Source organism: Saccopteryx bilineata, chromosome 3 (genome assembly GCF_036850765.1).
Source record: "Saccopteryx bilineata isolate mSacBil1 chromosome 3, mSacBil1_pri_phased_curated, whole genome shotgun sequence".
In the NCBI taxonomy this organism is placed as follows: domain Eukaryota; kingdom Metazoa; phylum Chordata; class Mammalia; order Chiroptera; family Emballonuridae; genus Saccopteryx; species Saccopteryx bilineata.
Window position 1 is genome coordinate 131,205,606 of NC_089492.1, and position 27,551 is coordinate 131,233,156.

Below are 27,551 nucleotides of genomic sequence, written 5' to 3' on the forward strand. Positions count from 1 at the left end.
CAACCGGCCAGGGCCGAGCCAGTCACTCTTCTATTCAATGAATATTTGTTGAGGGCACACTATGTGCCAGTCACTGTGCTAGGACTGGGATACAGTGGACACACAAGGGTCCCTGCCCTCAAGGAAGTTAGAGTGTAATCTTCCCTCAGGAAGCTCTTTGAAGTCTTTTCAAACCTCCACAATTCTATTAGGGCCTGCCCCTCTCTCACACTCACTTTCATTTACTTGCTGTTGATTCCTATAGTCCCTTTGACAAAATCCAGTTGGGATAGGATTGTCCTGGTCCTTATCAGTGGGTCACTCTGGGTCTTCAACTCTATCTGGTTAAATGGGATTTTTTCTCTGCATTAGCCTACACACAGGATAGGAAAAGATAATGCTAATACCATATCAGAAATGGATAAGCATCCTCTCCTGTTTCCTTCTTTATTATTGTTTCCTCCTTAGTCTCTCAATTCATTGCCTGAGATGCGGGTTGGGGAAAGGGAAATCAATTTCCAAGGACTAGTTCAGGACAGGGTAGAACCAATAGGAAGAGAGTCACCTGCCTATGTTCTAGTCCCACTAACTCACTTTTGCTCCTCTCAATTGCTCCTCCAAGTAAAACCAGAAACATTTAAACAATGTGACCCAGGTGTAGGAATCAGATGTCCAAAAGACTTCCTGTGTTTTGATATAAAGGGTAATTTATCAACAAGTCTTTTTCATATAGTCAAAATTCCTGTCTCTAATCACCAGATTATCCTTACACTGATGTTAGAATTATTTGGTCATGCCATTCTTTGGCTTAAAAACTGTTTGTGTTTCATTTTTGGTTTCAAGATCTGTTATAACTGACCCCACCTACCTTATCAGACTCAAGTCCAACAATGTCTTTATTCAGCTTCAAACCAGAACATGTATTGTTCCCACCTACAGTAAATTTCTCTCTGTACTCTCTATACATTGTTTTATCCATCTGGAGTATCACTGATTGAAAAATGTGCCAAGGACTGTGCCAGACTTGGAGGACTATGACGTGATTTCCTGAAGGCCTCACTAAACTCTGAGGGTAACAAACTGAGGTTGCTGAGAAAGTGCCTTGCAGACTTCCAACTACAAGGAGGTTAATTGACCAAGGGCATCAGCTGCTGCCTTAGAATTCACTGTTGTCTATGCATGGAGATCCACTTTCCACAGGCTGCTCCAGCCAATGACTAAGTGTGGTGGGGAATATTATGTTAGGCTTGATACTGGAAGACACAGGACTCCTGCCTGCCCAGGTGGTGGTGCAGTGGATGGTGGGACTGGGATGCGGAGGACCCAGGTTCAAGACCCTGAAGTCGCCAGCTTGAGCACGGGCTCATCTGGTTTGAGCAAAGCTCACCAGCTTGGACCCAAGGTCCCTGGCTCGAGCAAGGGATTACTTGGTCTGCTGTAGCCCCATGGTCAAGGCACATACGAGAGAGCAATCAACGAACAACTAAGTTGTTGCAACAAAAAACTAATGATTGATACTTCTCATCTCTCTTCGTTCCTGTCTGTCTGTCCCTATCTCTCTCTCTCTCTCTGACTCTCTGTCTCTGTAAAAACAAAAACAAAAACAAAACAAACAAACAAAAAAAACAAGACACAAATCTCCTCTACTGGACAATTTTGGCTCAGTGAAACAGCCTTGCTGATTCTCACAGTCTAGGATGCTTCCTTTCCTCTTTTCTTCGCTCAGGGCCAGACTGGCCTCACATTTGACTGCTCCTGTAGCCTCTCCCGTTTTTTTCCCCCATTTTCTCTCATGGGTGATTCCCTTAATAAAATCCTTGTAAGTTTAATCTAGTCTGAGTGTCTGCTTCTTGGAGACTGACTAATACATGAATATTTGATCAAATAATTCCAGACAATGTAATAGGCACTAATAAAGGTGTTAAACAAACAATCACAAATTATTTATTGACTGCCTACTATATGCCAGGCTGTGCTAGGCTCTGAGAATACAAGTATCTCTGCCCTCTTGGGGCATAAAGTCTATGGAGCATAGACAAGTACTTAGGCAATAGCAATGTGGTATATATGTGTTACCACAGGGGAAGTGCAAGGTTATGGGAGTATATAGGAAAGCATAGACTTGGAGAATTGGGGCATGCTTCCTGAAGAAAGAGATTATCATTCTGAGTTGAGTCAGTAAAGTGAATAGGAATTAGCCAAGCAAGGGGAAAGGAGAACATTCCACGAAGACGGAATTCTGGGGGAATGAATAAACTCAACCAGTCCAGAAGATTAGTGTGTGGAAGAGGTAGGCAAAGGGCCAAAAACATGAAAGATCTTATGGACTATGTCAAGGTATTTGGATTTCACCCTCTAGCAACAGTGGGGTGGGAAGCTGGACTGAAGTGTTTTAAGCAGAAGAGCCATATGATCTGATTAGTGTAAGTAGAGAATATTTTATCTGCTTTAAGGAGAATGGATTGGGGGTTGGAGTTGAGGTGGTGGTTGCTAGGGTTGGAGACAAGACTGGAGTAGAAAGCAGCTCAGGCAAGAGATGATGGTGGCTTGAATTAGGGTATTGGTAGGGGGATGGAGAGATGTGGTGAAAATATTTAGGAATTAAAATTAATAGGTCTTGGTGATCGACTGGATTGAAGAGGAGGATTCAAGAATGATAGAACCTTGAACATAGTAGGCATTTAATGAATATTTATTAAATAAATGAATGTAAATTTTCTGGCTTGGACAGCTGGAAAGATAGTGGTGCTATATACAGGGATAGAAAATGTTGGTTCTACCATGTACCCACTTACTCAGGCTGGAGTAGGGGTGAGAATGACAGTTCAGTTTTGGATATGTTGAAATGAAGGTGCCTGTGGGACACAGAGGAGATGTTCAATTGACAATCGAATGTATGAACTAGAACCTGAAGAGCGAAATATGGCCTGGAGATGTAGATTTAGAAGGAGAAGTTAATTAAATTGGTAAAAATGAGGCTGCTTAGGGCAGTGGTTTTTTTCCAAAGTGGGGAGGGATCTCAATCCATTAACAGGTAGCAAAATCAATTTAGTGGGCTGCAACCGGCATTAAAAAAAATAGAATAAAATGCAATACAATATAAAGTATCCATGTTTAATAAGTAGGACTTTGTGAAAAGCTTACTCGCGGTGCTGTCGTGACAAGCCCAACCCAATTTGGAGGAAGAACTCCCACTTACACCTGGAACTAGCTCCGCCTCTACCTGGGTTGGACATCTCATCTCCTTATCCTAGCGTTCCACTCAACTCCGATTGGCTAGAGGGGAAAGTCAGCACGACCATTGGTCCCCTCTTGAAGGGGCGGAGCCGCGTTGCGGTTCGTCTGCCTGCCGCAGGCCGAGCCTGGCCGAGGAGAAACGAGTAGGACCGAGGCCTGCGGCCCCGCGGCTCCGAGCTGAACCGCTAGGGTGTGCCCCACCCAGCGGCCAGGCGGAGCCAAAGATGCCGGCCTCAGCGACGCGGCCCCGCCCGGGCTGTGGGCCGCCTATCGGCTCGCATCTCCCGCTGTTGCTGTTGGCGGTGCTAAACGGCCCGGTGTTTGCCCGCGTCCCCCGCTCGGTGCCCAGGACCTCGCTTCCCATCACAGGTAAGGCGCGGGCGCCCTCTCCCTCAGACCTTCGCGCCGCGCCCAGGCCCCGCCCGCAGGCGCCCCCACCCACCTGCCCTCCGGACCCGGGCAGCCACCCCGCGGGCCCCTCGGACTAGCGCACCGCGTCCCACGCTGCCCACCCCCCGCCAGAATCCAGGCAGGACGCCCACGCGGTGCTGCTCCACCGCATCCTACGCCCTCGGCTCCGGTGAAACGCCCAGGCGGCTCTCGCGGCTCCTTATTAGCAGGACCGCGGGAGAGTTAAGCCCCTGTGGTGCAGACGAGAGGTCCAGGGATGGAATGAAAGTTGCCCGAGGCCATCCATTTCGAAGTTCGCTCTCCCTTATTACCCTTTTACCTGACATGCACCGGTCACGCCAGTTTGACACCCATCCTGCTTCCAAACCCAGAGATCTTTACTCTCCTTCAACCACCATACTTCTGATTACCAGCTCAGCATTTTCATCCGCCCACTTCTCAAATTCATTCCCACACCATCAATTCTACCCCCCCCCCCTTGCCTTGCTTGCAACCCTATTCTTCCCCCATTTACTTCCCAGTTCTTTCACATCTCTGACACCAACTCCCATTCTCCCGTTATCCGATCCATAATAACTCTAACTTCCTAACGTTGCCAGCTCTCTCTACCCATTCCCTACATTGAATGTTGGGAAACCATTCAATGAATTGAGTAAAATTCTGTTTAAATGATTTTGAAAGTCATCAGAAAGAAAAAAGGAGGGAGATATAATCCTTTCAAAAGATGTGGAAGAAGCCAGGGGATGACACAAGGTTAAGTAAGAGTGGTCATCGGAGTGATTCACTCTTAAAGGCTCGCTGCTGAGGTGCGCATGCGTGTGGCTCTACTTTTTTTCTCAGTGGGCATTGGGTGTTAGCACTTTGGGCAGACTGAACTAGTGAAGCCAAGAGGCCCACCTGTTGTCAAAAACTCACAACCAGGTGATAGTAATTTAGTCTCAACTTCAGACCAGTGACATATAGGGATGTTTTGAATCCAGAAGACAATGTTGTAGTCAGATACAGTTGATGTTGCCAGGCTGGGTTGATGTCCAGGAATCCAGAGAGGTCTAGATGGCAAGGTGAAGCAGAGCTGGGGATACAAAGGAAGGTGGGGGACCCAGGGCAATTCTAAGCTCGAGAGGTACAGCACAGTCATGAAGGGTGTGGGTAGATGGGAGGGGGTCACCATACATCAGCAAATCTAGGAATGAATGGCTGCTGGCCACTCTGTCAGTCTTAAGGGCAGCTGAGCAGATGAAGCAGGTAGAACAGAGCTGTTTTGGCTCTGGATAGCATTCTTAGAGCCAGACGTTTGGCTAAGGAGGGCAATTATGCTAACTTATTTGTTATAATCTTTAAATAAATAAGAGGTTTGAATGCTGATGTGAGGTTTAGTTGTGGCCAAAACAGAGCTCATACTTAAGGAAGGAAGAAAAGACCAATTTGTGAAACGTGTAGTATGTATCAGATTTTTCCATGTGTTATATCTCATTTAATTCTCTCAACAACCCTGGATGATGATATTTACAGATGAGGAAAATGATGCTCAGAGAGGGCAAGTAACTTATCATACAGCTGGTAAGTGAAAGAACCAGATTTAACGTCGGCTGATCCACTTCCAAACTATATATACTCTTGCCCACTACACTCTCTAACTCTTTGGGTAGAAAGGAGGTGGGAGGAAATCAAAGGTTGTGGGAGAAAGAGGAGATAGTCTCCTACTGTATTAATGAAAAGAGTAATAAGCATTTTCTTTCTAAGTAAAAATAAATTATTATTAGTTGTGATTTTTAAAAAGGAAATTTACAGAGGAAAGTATTTGTACCTTCTGTAGGTATTTTCAAATTGTGTCACGCTGCTATGAATAGAAATTACAGAATTAATATTTATGCTGTTTTTAATAAAATGTTCTATTTTTATAGTAAAAGCATACTTGACTGAATTGTGTGCTAAATATGCTGGCCTCATCAGTTATCTATCTTTGGAAAAGTTGGATGGCCTGTCAGGCTCTGTTTTTCCCCCCCTAATGGCTACTAAATGAATGGTATTTGGAAAAAAACAAAAATTGGCCCCTTTGGCTTTGCCCTTGTGGACCTAACCCTTATGAAGCAATGGCTGATACCACTTTTCTCTCTCACCCACTTTTTCTGCCAGAGGCTGACTCCTATCTCACCCGGTTCACTGTCCCTGAGACATACAATTATTCTGTTCTCCTTGTGGATCCTGCTTCCCATACCCTTTATGTTGGTGCCCGGGACGCCATCTTTGCTTTATCTCTGCCCTTCCCAGTGGATAGACCCCGAAAGGTAAGAGGTGAAAGTGGGGAGAACCCCAGAGCATGTGATTAAATCCAGGGTTTTATGGGGTATGAGGGGGTGTTGTGGTAGGAGGAGGGGGGACTGTTGGTGAAAATGAATAAGGGGAGGTCATCAATTACATTCTCTCAGCTTAGGGTGATTGGGCCTCATGGTTCCTGGAGGGGGGCTATGAGGGAAGTTTATGATGATGGGAGAAGGCCACAGTGACCCAGTTTTAACTGACAGTGGGCAGAGGAATCAGAATCATACTACTCTAGGACAATAGGTTTCAAACTTTTTTGACCATCCTTTAGTAAGAAATATATGCTACATTTTGACAAAGTGTATACTGACAAAACTTTCTTAAACCAATATCTACTCTAGTATAAGTGATACATTCTGATATATTTTGTTAAAAATAATGTTGGTCATGATTTCAGTATTGATTTCATTACTCATTAATAGGTGGAGACCTTCAGTTTTAAAATCAGTGCTCAGGGGTTGGGGAATGTCTCTGAAGTTCCCACACCGATGAAGGTTGTGGAACTGTTATCTACTCTGACTTGGTAGGATTAAGGGAGAGTTGGGGGAAATGGTCATTCCTCCTTTCTCAGATTGACTGGATGGTGCCCGAGGCTCACAGACAGAACTGTAGGAAGAAAGGCAAGAAGGAGGTAGGTGTTAATCTGGGCCCTGTCCTGAGTGTCAGTTGAGACCTTGACCTAGCCCTGACTCTGTGTGTCAGTCCCCTGCAGTGCTGCCATCCTAATGGGCCCAGGCAGGGACTCTAACACCATCTCATCACCCATCATTTCTGATCCCAGAGCTGCAATTAACTGGCCTGACCCTATCCTACCTTTCCTTGTACCTGCTGCTTCTGATTCTCTCTAATCATCTCTGACCCCCAGGACGAATGTCACAATTTTGTCCAGATTCTCGCCATTGCCAATGCCTCTCACCTCCTCACTTGTGGCACCTTCGCTTTTGATCCGAAGTGCGGGGTTATTGTGAGTGACAGGGCTGGGAGGCTGGGAAGGGTCTTCTATGAGTGACCATGATGGGGGGCATGTTTAAGGCAACCCTTGTGCATGATAAGCATTGGGGATGAGGGATGTCCTCACAGGGTGGAGCCTTTGTCTGCCACTGGAGGAGGGTGGGGAGGGAGGGTGTCTGTAGAAGGTAAGTTATACAAAGTGTAAAGAAACCTGTAGTGGGACAGTGAAGGAAGTTAGGGGTACTAGTGGGCTGGGAAGAGGAGAAATCCAGGGAGGACTTCAGAGACTAGTAACTCATGTTGCCCTTGTCCTATGCATGCTAAGTCTATTTCTTTTTTTCTTTCTCTCTTCTTTTTTTTTCTGCATTCATTTTTTAATCAGCACAGTCCATGCCTATTTCTTCCTCCACTGCATGTAACTCTCACCATTTTCTTTCACTGCCAACTGCATTCTATGTGGGCTGTGACCCTTTTCTCTTGTGAGCTTCTGAGATCATTGCTCACTAATGTGGCACCTGCTGGCACCATACACTGGATCTTGCCTTCAAGTGGCCACTTTGTAAGCTATGTTTTCTTCTAGGTCCTGATCATTGATGCTGAAGCCCTGGCCTTTCCACCCATATACCCAGGCAGGCTTGGGACATATATACCCCTAACCACATCTGGGCTAGTCATGGCATCAAAAGTCTCTGGGACTGATGACATCTCAGGAAGGGTCTTAATGTTTTTGAGCCCTCATCTTTTCCCATCAATTATCCAGTAGTCAGTCACTGGTCGTCTGTTAGCACATATTTGTGACACAGCCTTGGGGTGAGTTGAAAGCCTCATATATCCTTTGCATCCAGTGGCCTCCCTTCTTGATTAATAGAGCAATAGAAGGGAGTGCAATGACTCCTTTTCCTGACGCTGACCTTTAATTGTAGATCTTGACTTGACCCTTCTGCAATCTTCAGTAATCCGTGCCACCTAGATCTAGTCAGTGTGTACCTCCAAACCTCTCTTTGTTAAAGAGCATCCTCATATCTCTGGCTTAAAATGCTACAATTATATATGCTCTCTATACAGTCAGTTTCTCTGAGCTGCCCTTGGGCTTAGTTGGGCTTATGCTGTGTCCTTTTCATGATGCAGATGATAGACTCCCTGCCAGGTGTGGATAGCTCCCTCATCCTGTTGTGTTGGGAAGATTTCCCAGGTCAGAGTGGTATTGAGAATCCCCATATATGGCCTGACCTGTGGTGGTGCATTGGATAAAGCATCAACCTGGAACTCTGAGGTCGCAGGTTTGAAACCTCTGGCTTACCTGGTCAAGGCACATATGGGAGTGGATGCTTCCTGCTCCTCCTCCATTCTCTCTCTCTGTCTCCTTCTCTCTGTCTCTCTTTCTCTCTCCTCTCTAAAATGAGTAAATAAAAATAAAAAAGAGAGAATCTTTATATTCTATCAGGTAATATTGAGTGCCTAGTTTCCCTGTAGTCTTCACAAAGCTCACAAAGTAGCTGCAGAACTTCCATTGCCATATTTGTCCTCTTTTAGTCTGTGCAGGCTCAGGGAGCCCATGAATATGAATATCAGAACCATGGCTTATAGACAATAGAGTCACTTCAAGTTAGTCTCCCAGGGTCTTCTGTTCTTCTTTGGTTCTCTGAGGTGGGACCCTAATGTTAGGTATCCAGACAGAAAACGTTCTGTCAGGATTGGTGGGACTTGGACCCCTGTCCACTCTCAAGGAACATCAGCACCAAGAGCAAAGCCAGGGGTCTGTGTTCTGAACTCCCCAAATTTTCAGCTCTTTTTCTCAACCCCCTTTTTGGACTATCCTTTTGTCAAGGCTTGTTTATAGAAGAATACAGGCACAGAATTATCAGCTGTGTTAACCCTTCAAGCTACATAATGAGATCGCCCTCTAGACTTCCTGAATGCCCTCTTCTGCCTTTATCTGCCTATCTTTTTCTGCTATCTGACACCTATCTGCTTGAACAAGTTCTTGCCTTATCTATCCTTAGTGCTGAAACTCTCGTGTCCTAGACTGATAACCCTGGAACTGTGCGTAACTATTAGCTGAGAGCTTTGACCAATTAGCTGCTCCAGATACAACAGCTTGCTCAGAGAAATGAAGTTTCTTACAAAAGGAAGTTCAAGCACTGGACCTATCAGTTCCAATAATGTGGAGTGCTGCCCTTCAGTGACAGCCCACCCAATATTGGAGGAAAATGTTTTAATTTGTTTTGTTGAGGAAACTCCAGCAATTATCAGAGGAAAATGTTAGACTTACAATGACAACAAGACTTCACATTCATTTGAGTATCTATTTCGTCCCAGACTTGGTGCTAGGTACTTTACACTCATGATTGAGTTTAATTCTCATCACCCTATCATGATATTTAGGTATTATTTCTTTCCACTTTACAGGTAATGAAATGAAAGTTCAGAAAAGTTACGTGCCATGTCTAACATTATATAGCTAGCAGAGGCAGAGCCAAGATTCAAACCCATGTTTGCTGGCTCTGCTCTACCATCCCCAACCCTCTAGTCCAACCTGCAGTACAGAAGACCTTACCTGGCTTCAGATTCTTGTAACATTTGACCTGTTTCATGTAACAGGGACCATCTCCCCCCAAATCACCAACTACTTGGGAAAGGTTCTTGGTCAAGATAGGAAAATGAATTCCAATCCCACAGCTCAGTGAAAGCCTTCTTACCTAGCTCTGACTTTCAGTTGGAGGGACTTGTCTTCTTACCACAGCTGATGTGCTGATGATACAATAAAGAATCTCAACTTTCAGAGAGAGATTAGTAGAGTAGTCTTGCCTCTTTCAGATCCTATTAAATATCAGTTTAACCGTACAGTAATCATAATCTGTTTAGGTAATAGGAAACTCATTTGCTCAAAGGCTGTAAATCTAGACAACCTAATGATTCTATTTGGGGAAACTGGAAGAGAACTAGTTTTGATGTGATGAGTTTTTAAAAAAATGTTAATTTTATTGATTTTAGAGAGAGAGGAAAGTAGAGAGGGAGAGAGAGGAAGGAACACTGATCCGTTCCTGTATGTGCCCTGACCAAGAATTGAACTGGCAACCTCTGTGCTTCAGAAAAATGTTCTAACCAACCGAGCTGAGTTTTAAGGGGCTGATAAGTCCAGCAGTCAAGTACAAACATGGACTAGGGTTGGAAGATCTAAGACTTGGAAAATTTGGGGAATGTTTTGCATAGGAGGTCTGGCTGGCAATATAAGAATAAATGAGATATTTAAAGTATATTTGAAAAGGAATAAGGATAGATTTTTTTTTTATTCATAATTAGGGATTAGAAAGAAGAGAAATAACCAAAGGAGACAGAGAAACAATTAGATAGGAGGAGGGACTCCAGGAGGCCAGGAGGGTGCAGTTTCTTTCTTTTTTTTTTTTTTGTTAGCGAGAAGGGGGGAGATAGAAAGACAGACTCCTGCATGTGCCCTGACCAGGATCCACTCGGCAATCCATGTCTGGGGCTGATGCTCTAATCAACTGAGCTATCCTCAGCACCTGAGGCTGACGCTTGGACCAACTGAACTATCCTTAGCGCCTGGGGCCAATGCTCAAACCCATTGAGCCACTGACTGTGAGAAGGGAAGAGGGAGAGAAAAGGGAGCGGGAGGGGAAGAGAAGCAGATGGTCACTTCTTATGTGTGCCCTAACTGGGTATCAAGCCTGAGATGTCTGCATACCAGGCCAATGGTTTGTCCACTGAGCTAGTAGGCCGGGGCCCAGGAGGGTGCAGTTTCAAGTAAGTCAAGAGGTAGAATATTTCAAGGAGGGAAGTAAGTCAAAAGTAGCAAAAGATTAAAGAGAATGAGAACTGAGAAAAGGCTCGTCTTTTCAGTCCTTGGTCAAATGTAAGGGAGTAGTTTCAGGCACAGAGATTGGAAAACATAATTTGCTTTTTAGGAATAACAGGTGGTTCAGGTTTGGTTAGGAGAAAAAATTCATTTAAAAAGTATTAGAGCTTAAATAATTCAGGCTAAAGAGTTTCTACTATAGGCAATGGTGAGCCATTTTGTCATTTTCTTAATCAAAAATGTATCAAGTCAGTGACTGATAGTCTAGGTCCTAGACTCCTAGGCTCTAGGAGTATTATTCTGGGGGGCTATGTTGAGTAAATTGGGGACGAGGCTAGGCAGTGTGGCAGAAAGGAGGTTACTGCTATAGTTGAGGTGAGAGGTAAGAAGGGCCACAGCAGCAGCATGTGTTAACCCTGTCCCCAAAGTGTTCAAATATCTTGGTATTCTCTCACTGAATGTCATCTTTTTCCTCAGGCAAGGATGCCATGCAGGTAAGGTGCTTGGTCCTCCATTCCAGAAAACTGTTTGACCCAGTACTCTCATTTGGTGGACCTCAGATCACATCTGATTTTAACAGGCCTTTTTTAAGACTCTCCATAAAATAAAACCTTGTTTGCCAATTAAAGTAAATAGACAAGCAGTCAGAATATAGTATACTTATGTTCAGGGGACATATATCTGTATTGCTACTCCAGCTACCATCTAAGTTATTAAGCTTTAGCAACATCACTGGCCCATACTAGTTTGCAAGCCAGAAGTGCCTAGTGCTTCTATGCCATAAGTTTGATTCTTAATCAGACATATTTAACGTTCCCTGTCAATCCTAGGTTGACATCATCCTTGATTTCTGTTTTAGAAGGTTATCTTGAAGCCTCTCTTAGCGCATGATGCTTAGCTAAAGTTACTTCTGGCTGGCTCTTAACACCTTTCACCCCCTCCCAGGTCACTCCTTCTAGAGTCCCTGGATGAGGAAGGCATTTACTTAGTAAATCCTCAAATTCTGACCTGAGCGTCAGGCCTTCTCTGACTGCTGATTCTATTCCCCCTTCTGTGTATCTTTGACTCTGGTCCTGTCCTTCATTCTTCGGTGGGAGTAGGAAGAGGATGGCCTTTCTCTTTAGATACCTGGGCTGCAGATGGTCCTATATCAGTCTTTACTTTTCTTTACCCCTTTTAAGGGCTTCACACCTCAGAAACCTGCTGTCTTCCCTGGTCCTCCTTGTCCTTCAGCACTTTCTCCAGCCAGTTACAAACCCTACAATTCAGCAGCATTTCAGAGGAAAGATCTGACTTCAGCCTCTCCATCTTATCTAGGGCCATCCTAGGTGTTCCTTCATCAGAGCATGTGGTTGTTGGGTACTAGGGAGATTGAAGGAAGAGAAACAAACTGAGGAAAAGGAGGATGGCAGAGGTGGGAAGTGCAGGAATGGGCAGGGGAATCAGGAGTAGCAGACTGGGAATATGGGGATGGTAGCAGAGGAATGGGAATTGGGCTTTTCCTTCATTGACCATCTTTATAATTTTCATCGTGAACCTCCCTATGACCCCTAAACCAATTGCCCCTTCTGGTCTGTAGGCCGTGTCCAGTTTCCAGCAGGTTGAAAGAATTGAGAGTGGCCGGGGGAAATGTCCTTTTGAGCCAGCTCAGCGGTCCGCAGCTGTAATGGCTGGTGAGTGGGAGAGGCAAGAACCTGTGACTTCTTGCTATAATTGCTTCCTTCCCCACCCCTGCTGTTGGAACTTTGTTTCCTTTCCTAGCAATGTCTATTATTCCCATGTGTCTTTCTAGTCTTTCCTGTTCTTCCCAGATTGCCTGTGTCCTGCTTTTCTCCAGAGTACTGTTTTCCTGGGTTCTCTCTAGAGAATGTGTTTTCTGTACCTCTAGTGTGAGTGTTTCTTCTGTTAACCTCATTTTCTTTTCTCATTTTTTTCTTTTTTTAAAGGAATCAGCTACAATGCATATTGTAATACATTTGGAAAAAAGTATAAAAAATATATACAATCTTCTAGAATAGCACTGTTCAAAAGAACTTTGTGTGATGATGGAAATGTTCTGTTTCTTCGCTGTCCAATACAGTACCACTAGCTACATGTGCCTATTGAACCCTTGAAATATGACTAGGGCAATTGAAGGAAAGAATTTTAAATTGTATTTAATTTCAATTCAAATGTAGATAATCACCATTGCTTAGTGGCTACTGTATTAAAACAGGTCTAGAGTATTCCAACTTAGAAAACCACTGTTAATATTTTAGGATATTTCTTTCTAGCTTTGTGTAGTGTGTGTGTGCACACACATAGACACTCATGCACGTATTTTTCTGGCCAGTCCTTTGTTGCTCGGAGGAGTCAGTAATGACTATTCAATGAGTTCCTGCTTTTACTTCCTTTGAACATAGTATGTATAGTTGCTCAAGTGTTGATTGGTTCTGTCATGGCTAATGTCTAAACCTTTTCTGGAGAATGACTGCTTAGTTCTTCGGTAGCCACTAAGTGAATTGTTTGTGCCACATAGGCTCTATTTTAGGTTAGATAATTCCACATGCCCCCTCCAAATTCAGTGAGAATTCAGCCATTTTCACATGATAGTGTAAAACAAGCAGATTAGTAGAGATTTTGTGAATGTGTGTATATTGTAAAATTTTTAAATGTCAGGCTACATAGGGATAATTCGTGTAACTTTATATCATAGGCATTTCTGTATATTAAAATTTTTTATAAAAATAATTTTTATTTATCGATTGATTTTAGAGGGAGAAGAAAGGAGACAGGTAGATAGATTGATAGAAACATCAATTTGTTGTTCTATTTATTTATGCATTCATTGATTGATTTTTTTTTTTAATTCAGTGAGAGGAGGGGAGGCAGAGACAGCCTCCTACATGTTCCCTGACCAGTATCCACCTACAAGCTCACTAGCGGGTGATGCTCTGCCCATTGGGGGCATTGCTCCATTGCTCAGCAAGCAAGTCTTCTTAGGGCCTGAGGCAGAGGCCATGGAGCCATTCTCAGTGCCCAGGGCCAACTTGTTCCCATTGAGCCATGGCTGCGGGAGGAGAAAGACAGAGAGAGAGAGAGAGAGAAAGAGAGAGAGAGAACGAGAGAGAAAGAAAAGTGAGGGGAGGAGGGATGGAGAAGCAGATGGGTGCTTTTCCTGTGTGCCCTCACTGGGAATTGAGTCCGGGACATCCACATACCAGGTCAATGCTCATCCACTGAGCTAACCAGCCAGGGCCCATTGATTGATTTTTGTATGTGCTCTGACTGGGGATCAAACCCACAACCTTGGAATATCAGGATGATATTCTAATCAACTGAGTACCAGTCCAGAACTATCAAGAGAATTTTTAATGATGTCATGCTACTAATTCTGTGAGCATACAATAATTTAATTAAACAATTTCTATCATTTATGTAAATTAATTTTACTTAGTTTATTAGTTTATTTCTAAGCTTCTTCTATAATATGTTAACACTGTAATGAGCATTTTTAATAATTAATTTTTGTCTTTATTTTAGATTGTCTACTTAAGATTTCTGGAAATAGATTACTATATTAAAGGGTATGAAAATTTTGTGGCTCATTATCTGTTGCTAATTAGGTTTTTAGAAAAAGTCTACTAATTTACACCCTAAATCAGCAGCAAATGAGAGTGTTTATTTTCCTCACATAGATTTCACCAGAATGTATTGTCATTTTAAAGGATCTTTGAGGCTAAAAATAGTACCTTGTTTTAATTTGTATTTCTTTAACTATTAGTGAAGTTGAATATTTTTCATGTTTTAATACTGTATTTCTCCTTTGATAAATGGCCTGCTTACATTCTTGAGCCAATTATCGAGTAGGATATTAAATTCCAATCTACATATTTTCCTTTTAATTATATATTTTAAGCTAAGTCCTTCAGTTAGAGAGTAGATAAAATTTTTTTCTTAATTTTTTTCTCTAAATGTTTAACATTTTGATTTATTTTAATGTATGACCTGAGATGGAATCTAAATTAATTTTTCCCAAGTAGCTAATCTGTTGAGTCAGCATCATTCATATTTTTTTTTCTCTTTTCACTGACATTTGCTGTGAACTTTGTCATAAAATTAATTTTTGCCTATTCTTTAGGATATTTTATGAAAAACAAAAATTAGGATATAAGAGCTAACAATGAGCCTGACCTGTGGTGGCACAGTGGATAAAGCACCAACCTGGAATGCTGAGGTTGCTGGTTCAAAACTCTGGGCTTGCCTGGTCAAGGCACATATGGGAGTTGATGCTTTCTGTTCCTACCCCCTTCTCTTTTGCTCTCTCTTCTTTAAAATGAATAAACAAATAAATAAAATTAAAAAAAGATCTAACAGTGAAATTTTTTTCTAGTGCATGACTTTATTTATTTATTTTTGCACAAGAGAGAGAGAGAAAGAAAGAAAAGAGAGGAAGAGAGAGAGAGATAAGCATCAGCTTATAGTTGCATCACTTTAGTTGTTCACTGATTGCTTCTCATATGTGCCTTGACTGGGTGCCCAGGCCAAGCCAATGACCCCTTACTCAAGCCAATGACCTTGGGCCAGCAACGTTGGGCTTCAAGCCAGCAACCCTTTGGGCTCAAGCCAGTGACCATAGAATAAGGTCTATGATCCCACATTCTAGCTGGTGATCCTGCACTCAAGCCGGCGACCTTGGGATCCCACATCAATGCTCTATCCACTGTGCCCCCACCAGTCAGGCTCTTGTGCATAACGTTATAGGAAAAGTCTTAAAAGCTACAGTGTATCCGTAAAGTCGTGCACTTTTGACCAGTCACAGGAAAGCAACAAAAGACGGTAGAAATGTGAAATCTGCACCAAATAAAAGGAAAACTCTTCCAGTTTCATACCTATTCAGTGCAGTTCAATGTGGGCTTGTGCACAGATTTTTTAGGGTTCCTTAGGTAGCTATCCCGTATAGCCTCTACTAACTCATCACTGACTGATGGCCTACCAAAACAGGGTTTCTCCACCAAACTGCCCGTTTCTTTCAACTGCTTATCCCACCGAGTAATGTTATTCCTATGTGGTGGCACTTCGTTATAAACACGCTGATATTCACGTTGCACTTTGGTCATGGATTTGAATTTAGCAAGCCACAGAACACACTGAACTTTCCTCTGTACCGTCCACATCTCGACTGGCATGGCCGTGGGCTGCTCCGCTGTATACATGGTGTTACGTCATCATCTGCCACATCATCCTACAGAAACTGGGAGGGTTTTCCTTTTATTTGGTGCAGATTTCACATTTCTATTGTCTTGTTGCTTTCCTGTGACCGGTCAAAAGTGCAACATGACTTTACGGACACACTGTATCTAAATTAAATCACTTCTAGTCAGGTAGTTAATGGCTTACCTATTCTGAAAGCTAGTAACATAAATATTTTAAAAGTGAATGTAAGTATATATCCAGTAAATACAATATCTGGATTGTCATTTTTATCATTCATCTGTAATTGAAATTGATGAGACCTTGTTTACACTCATATATATTTGAATAAAACAGTTTAATTAATGGTTTATTTTTCTTGGCTTTTTATCAAGCATGTTTGGTAAAACTCTGAGCCAGTCTTTGGGATAACAGTTGTGAATGTCTCTTGATTCTACATAGTTTATCAATAAAATGACTTCTTAATTGTAACAATCTAAGATAATCATTTAACATACTTTTTTTTTTTAAAGCAATAAACTTTAATTCAGTCAGCAAGTAGATTTGCATTAGCATGTGGTTAAAGGGGACAGGTTTTATAAACAAGATCATTGGATGACAAAAGAAAAATTTCAGAAAAAGAATAACAGTTTTGAAAAGGTTTCAAGTCTTTTTTTCCAGATAATGAAATTCCAGGTTGACTTTCAACTGATACTTGACAGAAGTGATCAAAATTCACTTTCTAACAATTTGAATGACTAGCTTTAGATAGTTAACATAGAACCTCCATGTCTCTTTCTGTCTCAGATTCAAGTCACAGTCACTACCAATATTATACATTTTTCTTCTTACTTTTTAGGGCTATAATTAAAATTTTTCTTGGTCTGACTTAAGTGCCAGTATTTCAATGTTAATCCATTATGCCCTGATCCCTCTGTTTTGAAAACAGTGGTATAGAAAATAGTGCCAACATTAAGTAAAAACTAGAACCAAAATTCCTAGTTAGGAGATTAAAAATATCCTTAAAGATAATAGAGGTATTTTGAAATAAAAAGAGGTTTTTAGTGATGAAAATATTATTAGAATATAATATTTATTAATAGAATATAAAATATATCTTAAACTATAAAAATTACAATGTGCATTATAGAAAATTGAGAAAATATAGAAATACTAAAGAAGAACGTGAAAGGTTTATTTGCAATTCAATCATTACTAGGTAACTACTATACTATTAAATTATTTTCTTGTGTGTGTGTGTGTGTGTGTGTATTTATAATAAATTATTTTATATTTCATATTGTATACTAACCATTTTATCATCATAGAAATTGAGTAATTATCCAAAACATGATTTTTTGTGATTACATACTATTCCATCATATGAATATAGCACAATTTAATTATTCCCATAAAATTATATATTCAGATTTTGAAATTATTGGTCTTATGAGTAATGCTGGAGAAGAAACCTTTTAACATAAATTCTTTACAAGAATGTAATTAATTGCATATGAATCAATCTAAAAAGTAGACTTCTTGGATCAAGTGGTGTAAATATTTTTATGGTACTTGATGGATTTGTCTAAATTCCTCTCCAGTTAGTCCCACTAACAGTTATGAGAGGGCCTGTTTCATTGCATCTGTGTCAGTCGCAAGTAGTATATGTAATAAATATGTATACAAACAATGACCTCCTCCGAAGTCCAATTTGATATATTTTTTATTTGCATTTCCATTAGTGAAATTGAACAACTTTTCATGTGTTTATTGGTATTTGTATTTCTTTTGGGAAAAGCCTGTGAAATCTTGTCTTCACATATGACATCTGTACTGCATTTTGATAAAATTAACAAAATGATCTCAGTGTCTCTATTTGTACTGTTCAAATTTGGAAATACTGTCAAATATTTTGACAATAATAGTCACATTAACCTAAAAAGCTTTGGCAGTTCTTTCCTAGTCTCCTTTGTAGGGTCTTTGCCTTCGGCTCATCTTTAAATATCAGGGCTCTTTAGATTTCAACCCGGGATTCTCTTCTCATTCTGTGTGGTTGTGATCTCAACTAGCCCTGTGGATTCTGTGTTCACTGCATTCTGATGCCTCCCACATCTAATGCCTTCCAAATCTGATGCCTTCCTAATCTTCTAAAACCAGCTTGGTGGGTTCTGTTTCTACTGTGTTCTGATGCCTCCTAGACATTATCTGGAGCTCCTGACCACACATCCAGCTGCCTTCCAGACATCACCACTTGGATGTTCCAAAGGAATCTCAAAGTCAGCATATCCTAAACTAAGATAATCTTCACTCACCTTCTCCAAACCTGCTCCTCCACCAGTGTCCCTTCTGAGTACGTAACCACCTGGGTATCTAAGCTAGAGTCAGCCATCAGTCATCTGTGCTTCTTTTTATCACATTCAATAAAAATAAAAAATAGGGCTTCTTATCAAGAAGAGCAGAGGAAAGGAGCTTTTGTTCTTTCTCTTTGTGAACCTGTTCTGTGTTTTTGTGTTTTTATTATCTTCTATTGGTTTCATTGCATCTTGTGGTTACTGCATCTGCCAAGGAACACCGCAAATGATCAAGATACACTGGGGGCCCTGGCCAGCTGGCTCAGTGGTAGAGTGTTGGCCTGGTATGTGGAAGTCCCAGATTCGATTCCCAGCCAGGGCACACAGGAGAAGTGCCTATCTGCTTTTCTACCCTTCCCTCTCTCCTTTCTCTCTTATCTCTTCCTCTCCCACAGCCAAGGCTTCATTGGAGCAAAAAAGTTGGCCCAAGTGCTGAGGATGGCTCCATGGCCTTTGCCTCAAGTGATAGAATGGCTCTGGTTGCAACAGAGCAATACCCCAAATGGGCAGAGCATCACACCCTAGGCGGCATGCTGGGTGGATCCTTGTCGGGCGCATATGGGAGTCTGTCTCTGCCTTTGTGTTTCTCACTTCAGAAAAATACAAAAGTACAAAAAAAAAAAAAAGATACATTGGGTGCTGCCAACATTTCAGGTCCAAGCCTACTTCTTAAATCCAAGGATGTCTGCCCTAACACTAGCATTCACACACTGAAACAAGACAGTTATATGGCCAATAGAGGAAAAGGTAAACATTGCATCTCTAACTATCTATTTGCGTCCCAATAATAGGCTGTTGTTGTTGTTTTTTTTTAAAGTATCTAGTTGTTTCAATCTTTAGATAAGGAAATGGGGACTATTAAGGTAGCAGCTCTTTATCCTACAAAGCTCGGATCGTGAAAAGAAAAGAGAGTGGAGGAAATCAGGCCAGGGCATGTTTAAAATCATCTTTTTAAAGCTAATGAATAATATTTCCTATTGTAAATCTTTAAAGTTGAGCATTTTGATAAGGTGAAAATTTGAAACTCCAGGGTAGTACGGTATTCATTGCCATGATCCTATCCCAGCCTGTCAGCGTTGGGCTCAAACACATCTGGGAAGTCTATGCTCAAAGGCTTTACATCTGGGCAGGTAGGGATTGACTTTCACAGATAATTGTTATTCTTCATCTTTTGAATTTTTTTTGTATTACAAAAATGAAAATCTAATTTTTTGAGTTATAAAATTAAAAGATGCTAACTACAAAAACCATTCAGTGAATACAAAAAGTATACAGTAGAAAATAAAAATTACTTGTAATTTTATTAGCCAGAAACAAATACCATTAACAGTTAGAGTTGTAGCTCCTTCAATAATCTTTCCTGTCCACAGACATACCTTTAAAAATTGAGTTGAATTGTACCCACTGTTTTCTTCTAACCTGCTTTTTCACTGAACTTTAACACTGTGAGCATCTTTCTCTTTTGCACATTACCTTTTGCCAATAGCAAATGTATAAATGTATATTTAATGTCTTCTGACTTGATTCATTCGTTAATAATTCACCAAAAACTGCACATGCAGGGATATTTTATTATATGGACAGTACAACAGAATATTTGGAAGTGAGACTCTTCTGGAGAATCAGGGACATGTGATCCTCGTCCTGTGGATTCTTGCTCTTATTGACTGATGGCTGCTGTTTCTTCTGTGTGTGTGTGTGTGTAAGACCATTGCAAGCCCCTTGGTACTTCTGGAACACTCAGAACCCTTCCTCTGGTACCTTCTTCTGTCCCTTAGTGTCAGTGACTGACCCTCTGCTGTTCCATCCTGAGTGTGCTCCTCAACAATTCTAAGGCTCCAGAGTTACTGAGCGCCCCTGTTGATCCCTTAGAAAGTTTTGGAACCCTTTATCTCCATCTACGACTGGGTCCTTGCATGGTTACTAGAGACCCTTTACTGTTTGCAAAATACTTATGATTATCTCCTTACACACACATACCAAGTCATGCTTCCAAAATATTTATAAAACTGTCTCCACCACATCTTCCATTTTCAGGGTATCCACAATACAGCTCCTACCAGAGGTTTGGTTTTAGAGTGTTTTGTGTACAACACTCAAGAAAACTTTTATTCCAACTTTGGCTTCTTTATCAACTTTTTTTTCCTACTTGAAAATATAGACAGACAGTTAGCTAATTTCCTGCCAGGACCTGTGCCAAAACCCTGGTTTTCTCCCTCCTGAAACCTCTGCAAGGAAATGGAAGCTATTTTATTGTGTCCCCCAACCCCATCTCTTCCAACAATTCAAGCACATGGCCCCTTGAGATTTCATGAAGAGCTGTAACCAAGATGTACTGACTGCCCCCCTGGACCAAGCTCTATCTTGGGCTCTTTATTTATCTCATTTAAGCCACAGTAGTGCTCTGAGGAACCTGGTATTTAGGAAGGTTAGTTTTCCCAAGATCATACTACTAAGTATTCAGGGTTCAAACCCAAGGCTAAAAAACAAAACAAAACAATCCCCCTCCCCAGGTTTCAGTACACTTGGATTATTATCACCATCTCAAGTTATAGTGTAATCTCCCTTCCTTACCCCTCAGGAGGCTTCTGAACCTTCACTCGTGCCCTCTGAGGGCTCCTGGCTCTGTTTTGCTCTGCATAACAAGTTTTAAAAATACTAGTCATCTTTTCAGTGCCTGAGACAAGCATTTGCTTGATTATCTGTGACTCCAGCATGACTGTTTTCCCTTATAATGGCCCTGCTCTCTACAGCTTCCCTCCGTGGCTGTGAGCCCCATGGCTCTTGCTGGGGTTTCTGTGCACCAGCTTCTGGCACAGCAGCCTCTCTGACTTCTCTGTCTTCTCTGACTTGATCTTCTGAGTTGTCTTCATAGCTTCTCCTCTTAAATGGTGTTGTCCCAGGGCTCTCTTCTCGCTTTCCCTTTCTCCCTCTTATGTTTATTTTGTGACTTAAGCATGATTCCCAAGTTGCCTGACTTGGCCCTGCAGCTGAACCCCTTCTGTTTGATTGCCTTCCAGTGTCTCTGACCAGATGTCCTGAAGGTACTTCAACCTCAGCATGTCCAACAACTAAGCTCACTTCTTCTCCAGCCACCTCTTTACCAGACTTCTCTTGTCATGTCCTGGCTTGGTTCACAATATAACCATCTACTATCATCCATCTTCTAAGCTGGAAACCTTAGAGATATATTTTGTTCCATTCTTTCACATCTCATACTCAACTGATTTTCAAATCTTGTTAATACTCAGAAGTATCTCCCAAGTCCAGTCCCTTTGTTCCCTCCTGTCTTTGTTCAGCCCGCCACTCTTACAGGCACTGCTACTCTCACCTGCACTGTGTGAATGGCCTCTTAACTACTGTTATCTTCTTCAAAACCAAAATTGGTTACCTTGTCTTCAAGAAAATCTCTGCAGTTTTGCTCTTACCTGTAGGCTAAAGTCCATGTTCCTGGTCCTGGCAGAGCAGACTCACACAGTTGTGTGCCCCTCTCTGCACCTCCACCTGCATCTCTGCCAGGCAGCCGCTGTATCCCACTGGCGCTTCAGCCATGGGGAGTGCCCCACATCCCTCACATGGCTCCCCTCTTCCCACTTCTTCATAGTCCTCTCAGGTTCTACCTGGCAAATGCTCATTCTTCAGACCGGCTCAGGTGCCACCTCTGAGATGCTGCTCCCCCAGTCAGATGTGGTTGGATTGTCCTCTCTGCTCCTGCACACATCTGTGCATACACACCTCCTGGTATCTGATTCAGCATTTGTCTTCCAGATTCAGGTGAGGGTTCTTAAGGCAGTGATGTGCTCAATAGCTGGCACAATGCCTCGTACCTAGTGAGTGATGAAGTAATGCCACTTTGTTCTTTCCAGAACCCCTGTGATACACAAAATTGTGTGTATGGGGGGTGACCTTCTACTCCCCCAAATCATTTTCTCCTGCTCATGTCTGAGCTTTGGCAGTAGTGCTCAGAGTGGCTACAGTGCTGTAACATTCAGCCCACAGAGCTGCACCTGCCCTTCTCTCCCAGGAATCTGCACTTTGATCAATTCCCCAAGTGATGCTAGCATACTCTAAAGTTGTGACTTGTTCCAGAGCAGTGTGCACCCACTCATGTTCAGGAAGAACGCTAGTTCCTTCAGGCATTTACCATAGTGGGGGAAGTTAAGTAAGATTGGGACATGCTGCAAAGCAGATAGATCCCTTCCTGGAGAGTCATAGTATAATTAGCATATCACAGGGCAGAGAAAGCCCTAAAACAGGTCCCCAAACTACAGCCAGGCCGCATGCGGTCCCCTGAGGCCATTTATCCGGCCCCGCAGCACTTCCGGAAGGGGCACCTCTTTCATTGGTGGTCAGTGAGAGGAGCATAGTTCCCATTGAAATACTGGTCAGTTTGTTGATTTAAATTTACTTGTTCTTTATTTTAAATATTGTATTCCCGTTTTGTTTTTTACTTTAAAATAAGATATGTGCAGTGTGCATAAGGATCTGTTCATAGTTTTTTTTATAGTCCGGCCCTCCAACGGTCTGAGGGACAGTGAACTGGCCCCCTGTGTAAAAAGTTTGGGGACTCCTGCCCTAAAACAACAACTACTACAGCAAGCAAACCAACCAAACAGCCTGATTTTCAGGAGGGCAGCTTTAATTTTCCCTTCAGACACATTAACGTTCCTGCACTTTTTCATCAGCATTGGTTCCCTTCCCTGCCCGGAAGCACTTTCTGTCTACTGTGATTTTAAGTGAAGGGATGCCTGATAGGTGCTTAGCAGTGCCTGGCACTTCCTGGGTGCTCAGCCCTAGAGTTCCTCCCTGCTCTGTTCCCTGCTTTGCTGTGATCTCTTTGCTTCCTTCAGCAAGTGTCTTATAGCTCATCTCCTCTCTGTCTCCCTGCAGGGGGGGTCCTGTACGCTGCCACTGTGAGAAACTACCTGGGGACAGAGCCGATTATCTCCAGGGTGGTGGGTCGTGCTGAGGACTGGATTCGGACAGAGACCTTGCCATCCTGGCTTAACGGTGGGGAGAGGGAGAGGGCTGCTTGGGGACAGAGAGGGCTGGTGGGGGCCGGGCAGACCCAGGCTGTGTCTGTGGGATCTGAGGCCTCAGGTCTCCCCAGCTCCAGCCTTTGTCGCAGCAGTGGCCTTGAGGCCAGCCGAGTGGGGGGATGAAGACGGAGACGATGAAATCTACTTCTTCTTTACTGAGACTTCCCGAGCATTTGACTCATACGAGCGCATTAAGGTTCCTCGGGTGGCCCGTGTGTGCGCGGTAAGACCCCAATCCCAGCTGTCTGTCTGTCTGTCTGTCGTCTTCTGCTCTGCCTGGCCTTTCACGTTTCTTCTCTAGGTCTCTGTCTTTACATCTCTCCTTTGTCTCCTTTTTTTCCCTATGTCTTGACTTGTTTTCTGGGAGTTGAGGAGTATGGGGAAAGCGCTTTAGCCCCTTTAACCCCACAATTACTCTTGTGACACACTGTCCCTAGGAGGTGGAATCATATAGATGTTAAAGGCAGGAACTGTGGACAGACAGACCTGGGCTCCAGGTCGCAGTCCACTACTTACTGCCTCTGTGACTCGGGCAGGTTCGTTAGCATCCTTAGAGATGAGAATATTGATGATGGCTAGCTATAAGGGTTGTTTTGAATTCTAAATGAAGTAAGTTCTATAAAGCACATAGTACAGTACTTCATAAGTACACAGTGAACTTAGTCACCATCGTTGTGACCCAGTCCACCCATGTATCATTATCCCCCACTGTTACTCTGTCTGTATCTCTGTCAGTGCATTTCTATGCATGTCTTCCTGTCTATCCTTGTCTGGGGGAAACTTGTATGGTCTTCACATTCTTTCTACAATATTGGTCTTCTAAAGAGAAATTCCTATACTCTTGTCACCCCAGGGGGACCTTGGGGGCAGGAAGACCCTCCAGCAGAGATGGACGACGTTTCTGAAGGCTGACCTGCTGTGTCCAGGGCCTGAGCATGGCCGGGCCTCCAGTGTCCTACAGGACATAGCCGTTCTTCGACCTGAGACTGGAGTGGGGATCCCCATCTTTTATGGCATCTTTTCCTCCCAGTGGTGAGGGGTCCTAGTGTGGAGGAGAGTTATGGGGTGGGTGAGGTGTGGGCTGGCACAGTGTCAGTGCCATCTCCTCCAGAGCGGGTGGGTGGCCTCTCCCTGGAGCAGGCTACATGGCTCCCATGCATTTCTCATAGGTCTCTTTTGGCAGGGAGTGGGATGTTGTGCTCTAGTCCCTTCAAATATCTGGCTCCAATTTGTGACTCTTCTAGGGAGGGGGCTGCCATCTCTGCTGTCTGTGCCTTCCGACCACAAGACATTCGGAGAGTGCTGAATGGTCCCTTCAGAGAGTTGAAACATGACTGCAACAGAGGACTGCCCGTCATGGACAATGATGTACCACATCCCCGACCTGGAGAGGTAAGGGGTCTGGGGCAGCTCTTCACCCCATGCCAGAATTGCCTCATTAGAGTAAGAGCTCAACTAAGCGTCATGGACCCTTCCTGACACCTTGGGAAGCTTTGTCACCCATGCTGTTTCCTCTAGTGCATCACCAATAACATGAAACTACAGCAGTTTGGCTCATCACTCTCCCTGCCTGACCGGGTGCTCACCTTCATCCGGGACCATCCCCTCATGGACAAGCCAGCATTTCCAGCCGATGGTCACCCCTTGCTGGTCACTACGGATACAGTCTATCTCAGGGTTGTAGCCCACAGGGTGGCCAGTCTTTCAGGGAAAGAATATGATGTGCTCTACCTGGGGACAGGTATGTTTAAAGCCAAGTACATTGCCCATCCAGTGCACACATGCTCTCGTCAAAGAGAGGGTCCCGTTTTTACAGGTGTCAGAGTCACAGGCTCAGGTACAGTTATGTCATTGTGTCTTGCCCCCTTGCCTGCTTCCTAGAGGATGGACACCTCCACCGAGCTGTGCGGATTGGAGCCAAGCTCAGTGTCCTTGAAGATCTGGCCTTATTTCCAGAGCCACAGCCAGTTGAGAATATGAAATTGTATCAAGTGAGTGTTAGATTTTGGGGAGTCTGGTGGGGAGACATCTGAGTCAGTTTGTGACCCTGAAGTCTGGGAGATGCAGCGTATTCTTTCTCACTCTTACTTTCTGTAGAGCTGGCTCCTGGTTGGCTCTCATACTGAAGTGACACAAGTGAACACAACCAGCTGTGGCCGTCTCCAGAGCTGCTCAGAGTGCATCCTGGCCCAGGACCCTGTCTGTGCCTGGAGTTTCCAGCTAGATGCATGTGTGGCCCATGCTGCAGAGCATGGAGGGTGAGTGTGGCTGCCCTGGCTGCATGCCTGCTGTCACAGAGCTCTGACACATCCATGTATCTGTCGTTCATCTGTTAAAGCTGCCCTCTGTGTATGTGTGTTTCTTCTTTTAGTGTCACTTGTGTGTTTGTCAGTCCCTACTAACTCATCTATCTGTCCATCATGCTGCCTCATCAATGTCCTTGCCCTCTGCTGGATCTGCCCAGATCATGTGACTGATATCCATGTCACCATACACTTCTCAGTTTTTACTTTACAAGAGCTCTCAGAAGTGTTTCCAAAGTTGACCATTTCCTCCTTCCTTCCCTGAAATTCTCTTTCCTCCTGCCTTCTGTGACTGCATCCTCCTGGTGTTCCTCCCTGTCTCACTAGTCTGTCTCCCTTACTTACTCCTTTTCCAGCCAGCTTCTGAATATTGATACTTCTCAGGATTCAGTCTTTCTCTTTACACTTTTACACATTTCTTAGGTGATTTTATTTCCATTATTTTATTTTAAACTCTTTTAAAATTAATTTTTAGAGACAAAGAAGAAGGGGAGAGACAGAGAGAAAGAGAGAGAGAGAAAGAAACATTGATTTATTGTTACACTTATTTATGCATTCATTGGTTGATTCTTGTATGTGCCCTGATCAGGGATTGAACCCGCAGCCTTGGCATGTTGGGACAATGCTCTAACTGAGCTACTGAGTCAGGGCTTATTCTCATTATTTTCAACATCAACTGAGTGCTGTTGACAACTACAGATGTCCCTATCCTTCTGTAGATCACGGAATTCCCTATTGGGTGCTTCACAAGCCACTCAAATTAAGCAAGTCTTAGGGTACACTGTTCTTTCCTCTTTCACATGGTCCTCTGATTTTCCTTATCTCAGAGAAAGGAACCTCTGTGCATCTGGTTGCTCAAGCCAGAAATAGCCCACACTGTACTGCAAGTGCACTAGCTCCATTTATCATATCCTCAGTCCACAGCCACTTCTTTCCTTCTCTGCTGCTATCACCCTAGTCCAAGCCATCATCATTTCTTAACTGGATTATTCTAAAAAACTCCAAATTGGTCTCCTTTTGTCCATTTGGGGATCCCACCATCTATTTTCCATTCAGCATTCTAGTTTAAAATCACATGCCACACTGAAGCATATCTCTGACATTGTATTCATCTAAAATATTTCAGTGTATATCTCTAGCAGATGAGGACTCTCATAAAAACTTTTATTATAGGAAATTTCAAACATTGAAAAATAGAATAGTATAGCATATTTTCAATTATTTATCATTTAGCTTTAACAACCATCAGCTTCTGGCCAATCTTGGTCATCTTTACCTTCACTCACTCTCAATGATTTGAAAGCAAATCTCAGACATCATATCACTTTATCCATAAATTTTTCTGTGTGTATCTTTAACAAAGCAGGGCTTAAAAAATGTAACCATATTATTATCATACCAAAAACTCAATTTCTTTCTTTCTTTCTTTTTTATTCAGTAAGAGGAGGGGAGGCATAGACAGACTCCCACATGCACCCCAACTGGGATCCATCCAGCAGGCCTACTAGGGGGTGATGCTCTGCCCATCTGGGGCATTGCTCTGTTGCTCAGCAACCAAGCTCTTCTTAGCACCTGAGGTGGAGGCCATGGAGACATCCTCAGTGCCCAGGGCCAACTCATTCCAATTGAGTGATGGCTGCAGGAGGGGGAAAGAGGGAGAGAGAGAGAGAAGTGAGAGGGGGAAGGGTGGAGAAGCAGATGGGTTCTTCTCCTGTGTGCTCTGACCGGGAATCAAACCTGGGACATCCACACGCTGGGCCGATGCTCTACCACTGAGTCAACTGGCCAGGGCCCTCAGTTTCAGTTTCTTACTATCATCAAATATCCAACCAGTGTCCTGATTTTCCCAATTGCATATACTTGAAAATAGTTGGCTTAAGTCAGGATTCAAATAATGTCCATCAGTTGTAATTAGTTGATATGTTGTTTTTAAGTCTTTTAATCCTTAATTGAGATTCCCTTTAAATGA

At 43.0% G+C, this 27,551-nt stretch overlaps 1 protein-coding gene across 2 annotated transcripts in view; it reads left to right on the forward strand.

The window, feature by feature from the left end:
- The first annotated feature begins 3,367 nt into the window (after positions 1–3,367).
- The window catches only part of SEMA4F (ssemaphorin 4F), a 35,494-nt gene continuing 11,310 nt past the window's right edge, over positions 3,368–27,551 (forward strand). The window contains exons 1-12 of one of the 2 annotated variants that reach the window (XM_066267479.1): positions 3,368–3,585; positions 5,764–5,915; positions 6,521–6,580; positions 6,815–6,913; positions 12,297–12,390; positions 23,131–23,250; positions 23,351–23,502; positions 24,133–24,311; positions 24,524–24,671; positions 24,798–25,020; positions 25,161–25,270; positions 25,377–25,537. In XM_066267479.1, coding sequence (XP_066123576.1) covers positions 3,441–3,585; positions 5,764–5,915; positions 6,521–6,580; positions 6,815–6,913; positions 12,297–12,390; positions 23,131–23,250; positions 23,351–23,502; positions 24,133–24,311; positions 24,524–24,671; positions 24,798–25,020; positions 25,161–25,270; positions 25,377–25,537 — 1,643 coding nt within the window. In that variant the 5' untranslated portion in view covers positions 3,368–3,440. The remainder of the gene's footprint in view (positions 3,586–5,763; positions 5,916–6,520; positions 6,581–6,814; positions 6,914–12,296; positions 12,391–23,130; positions 23,251–23,350; positions 23,503–24,132; positions 24,312–24,523; positions 24,672–24,797; positions 25,021–25,160; positions 25,271–25,376; positions 25,538–27,551) is intronic. The other variant, XM_066267480.1, reaches the window with a different exon arrangement.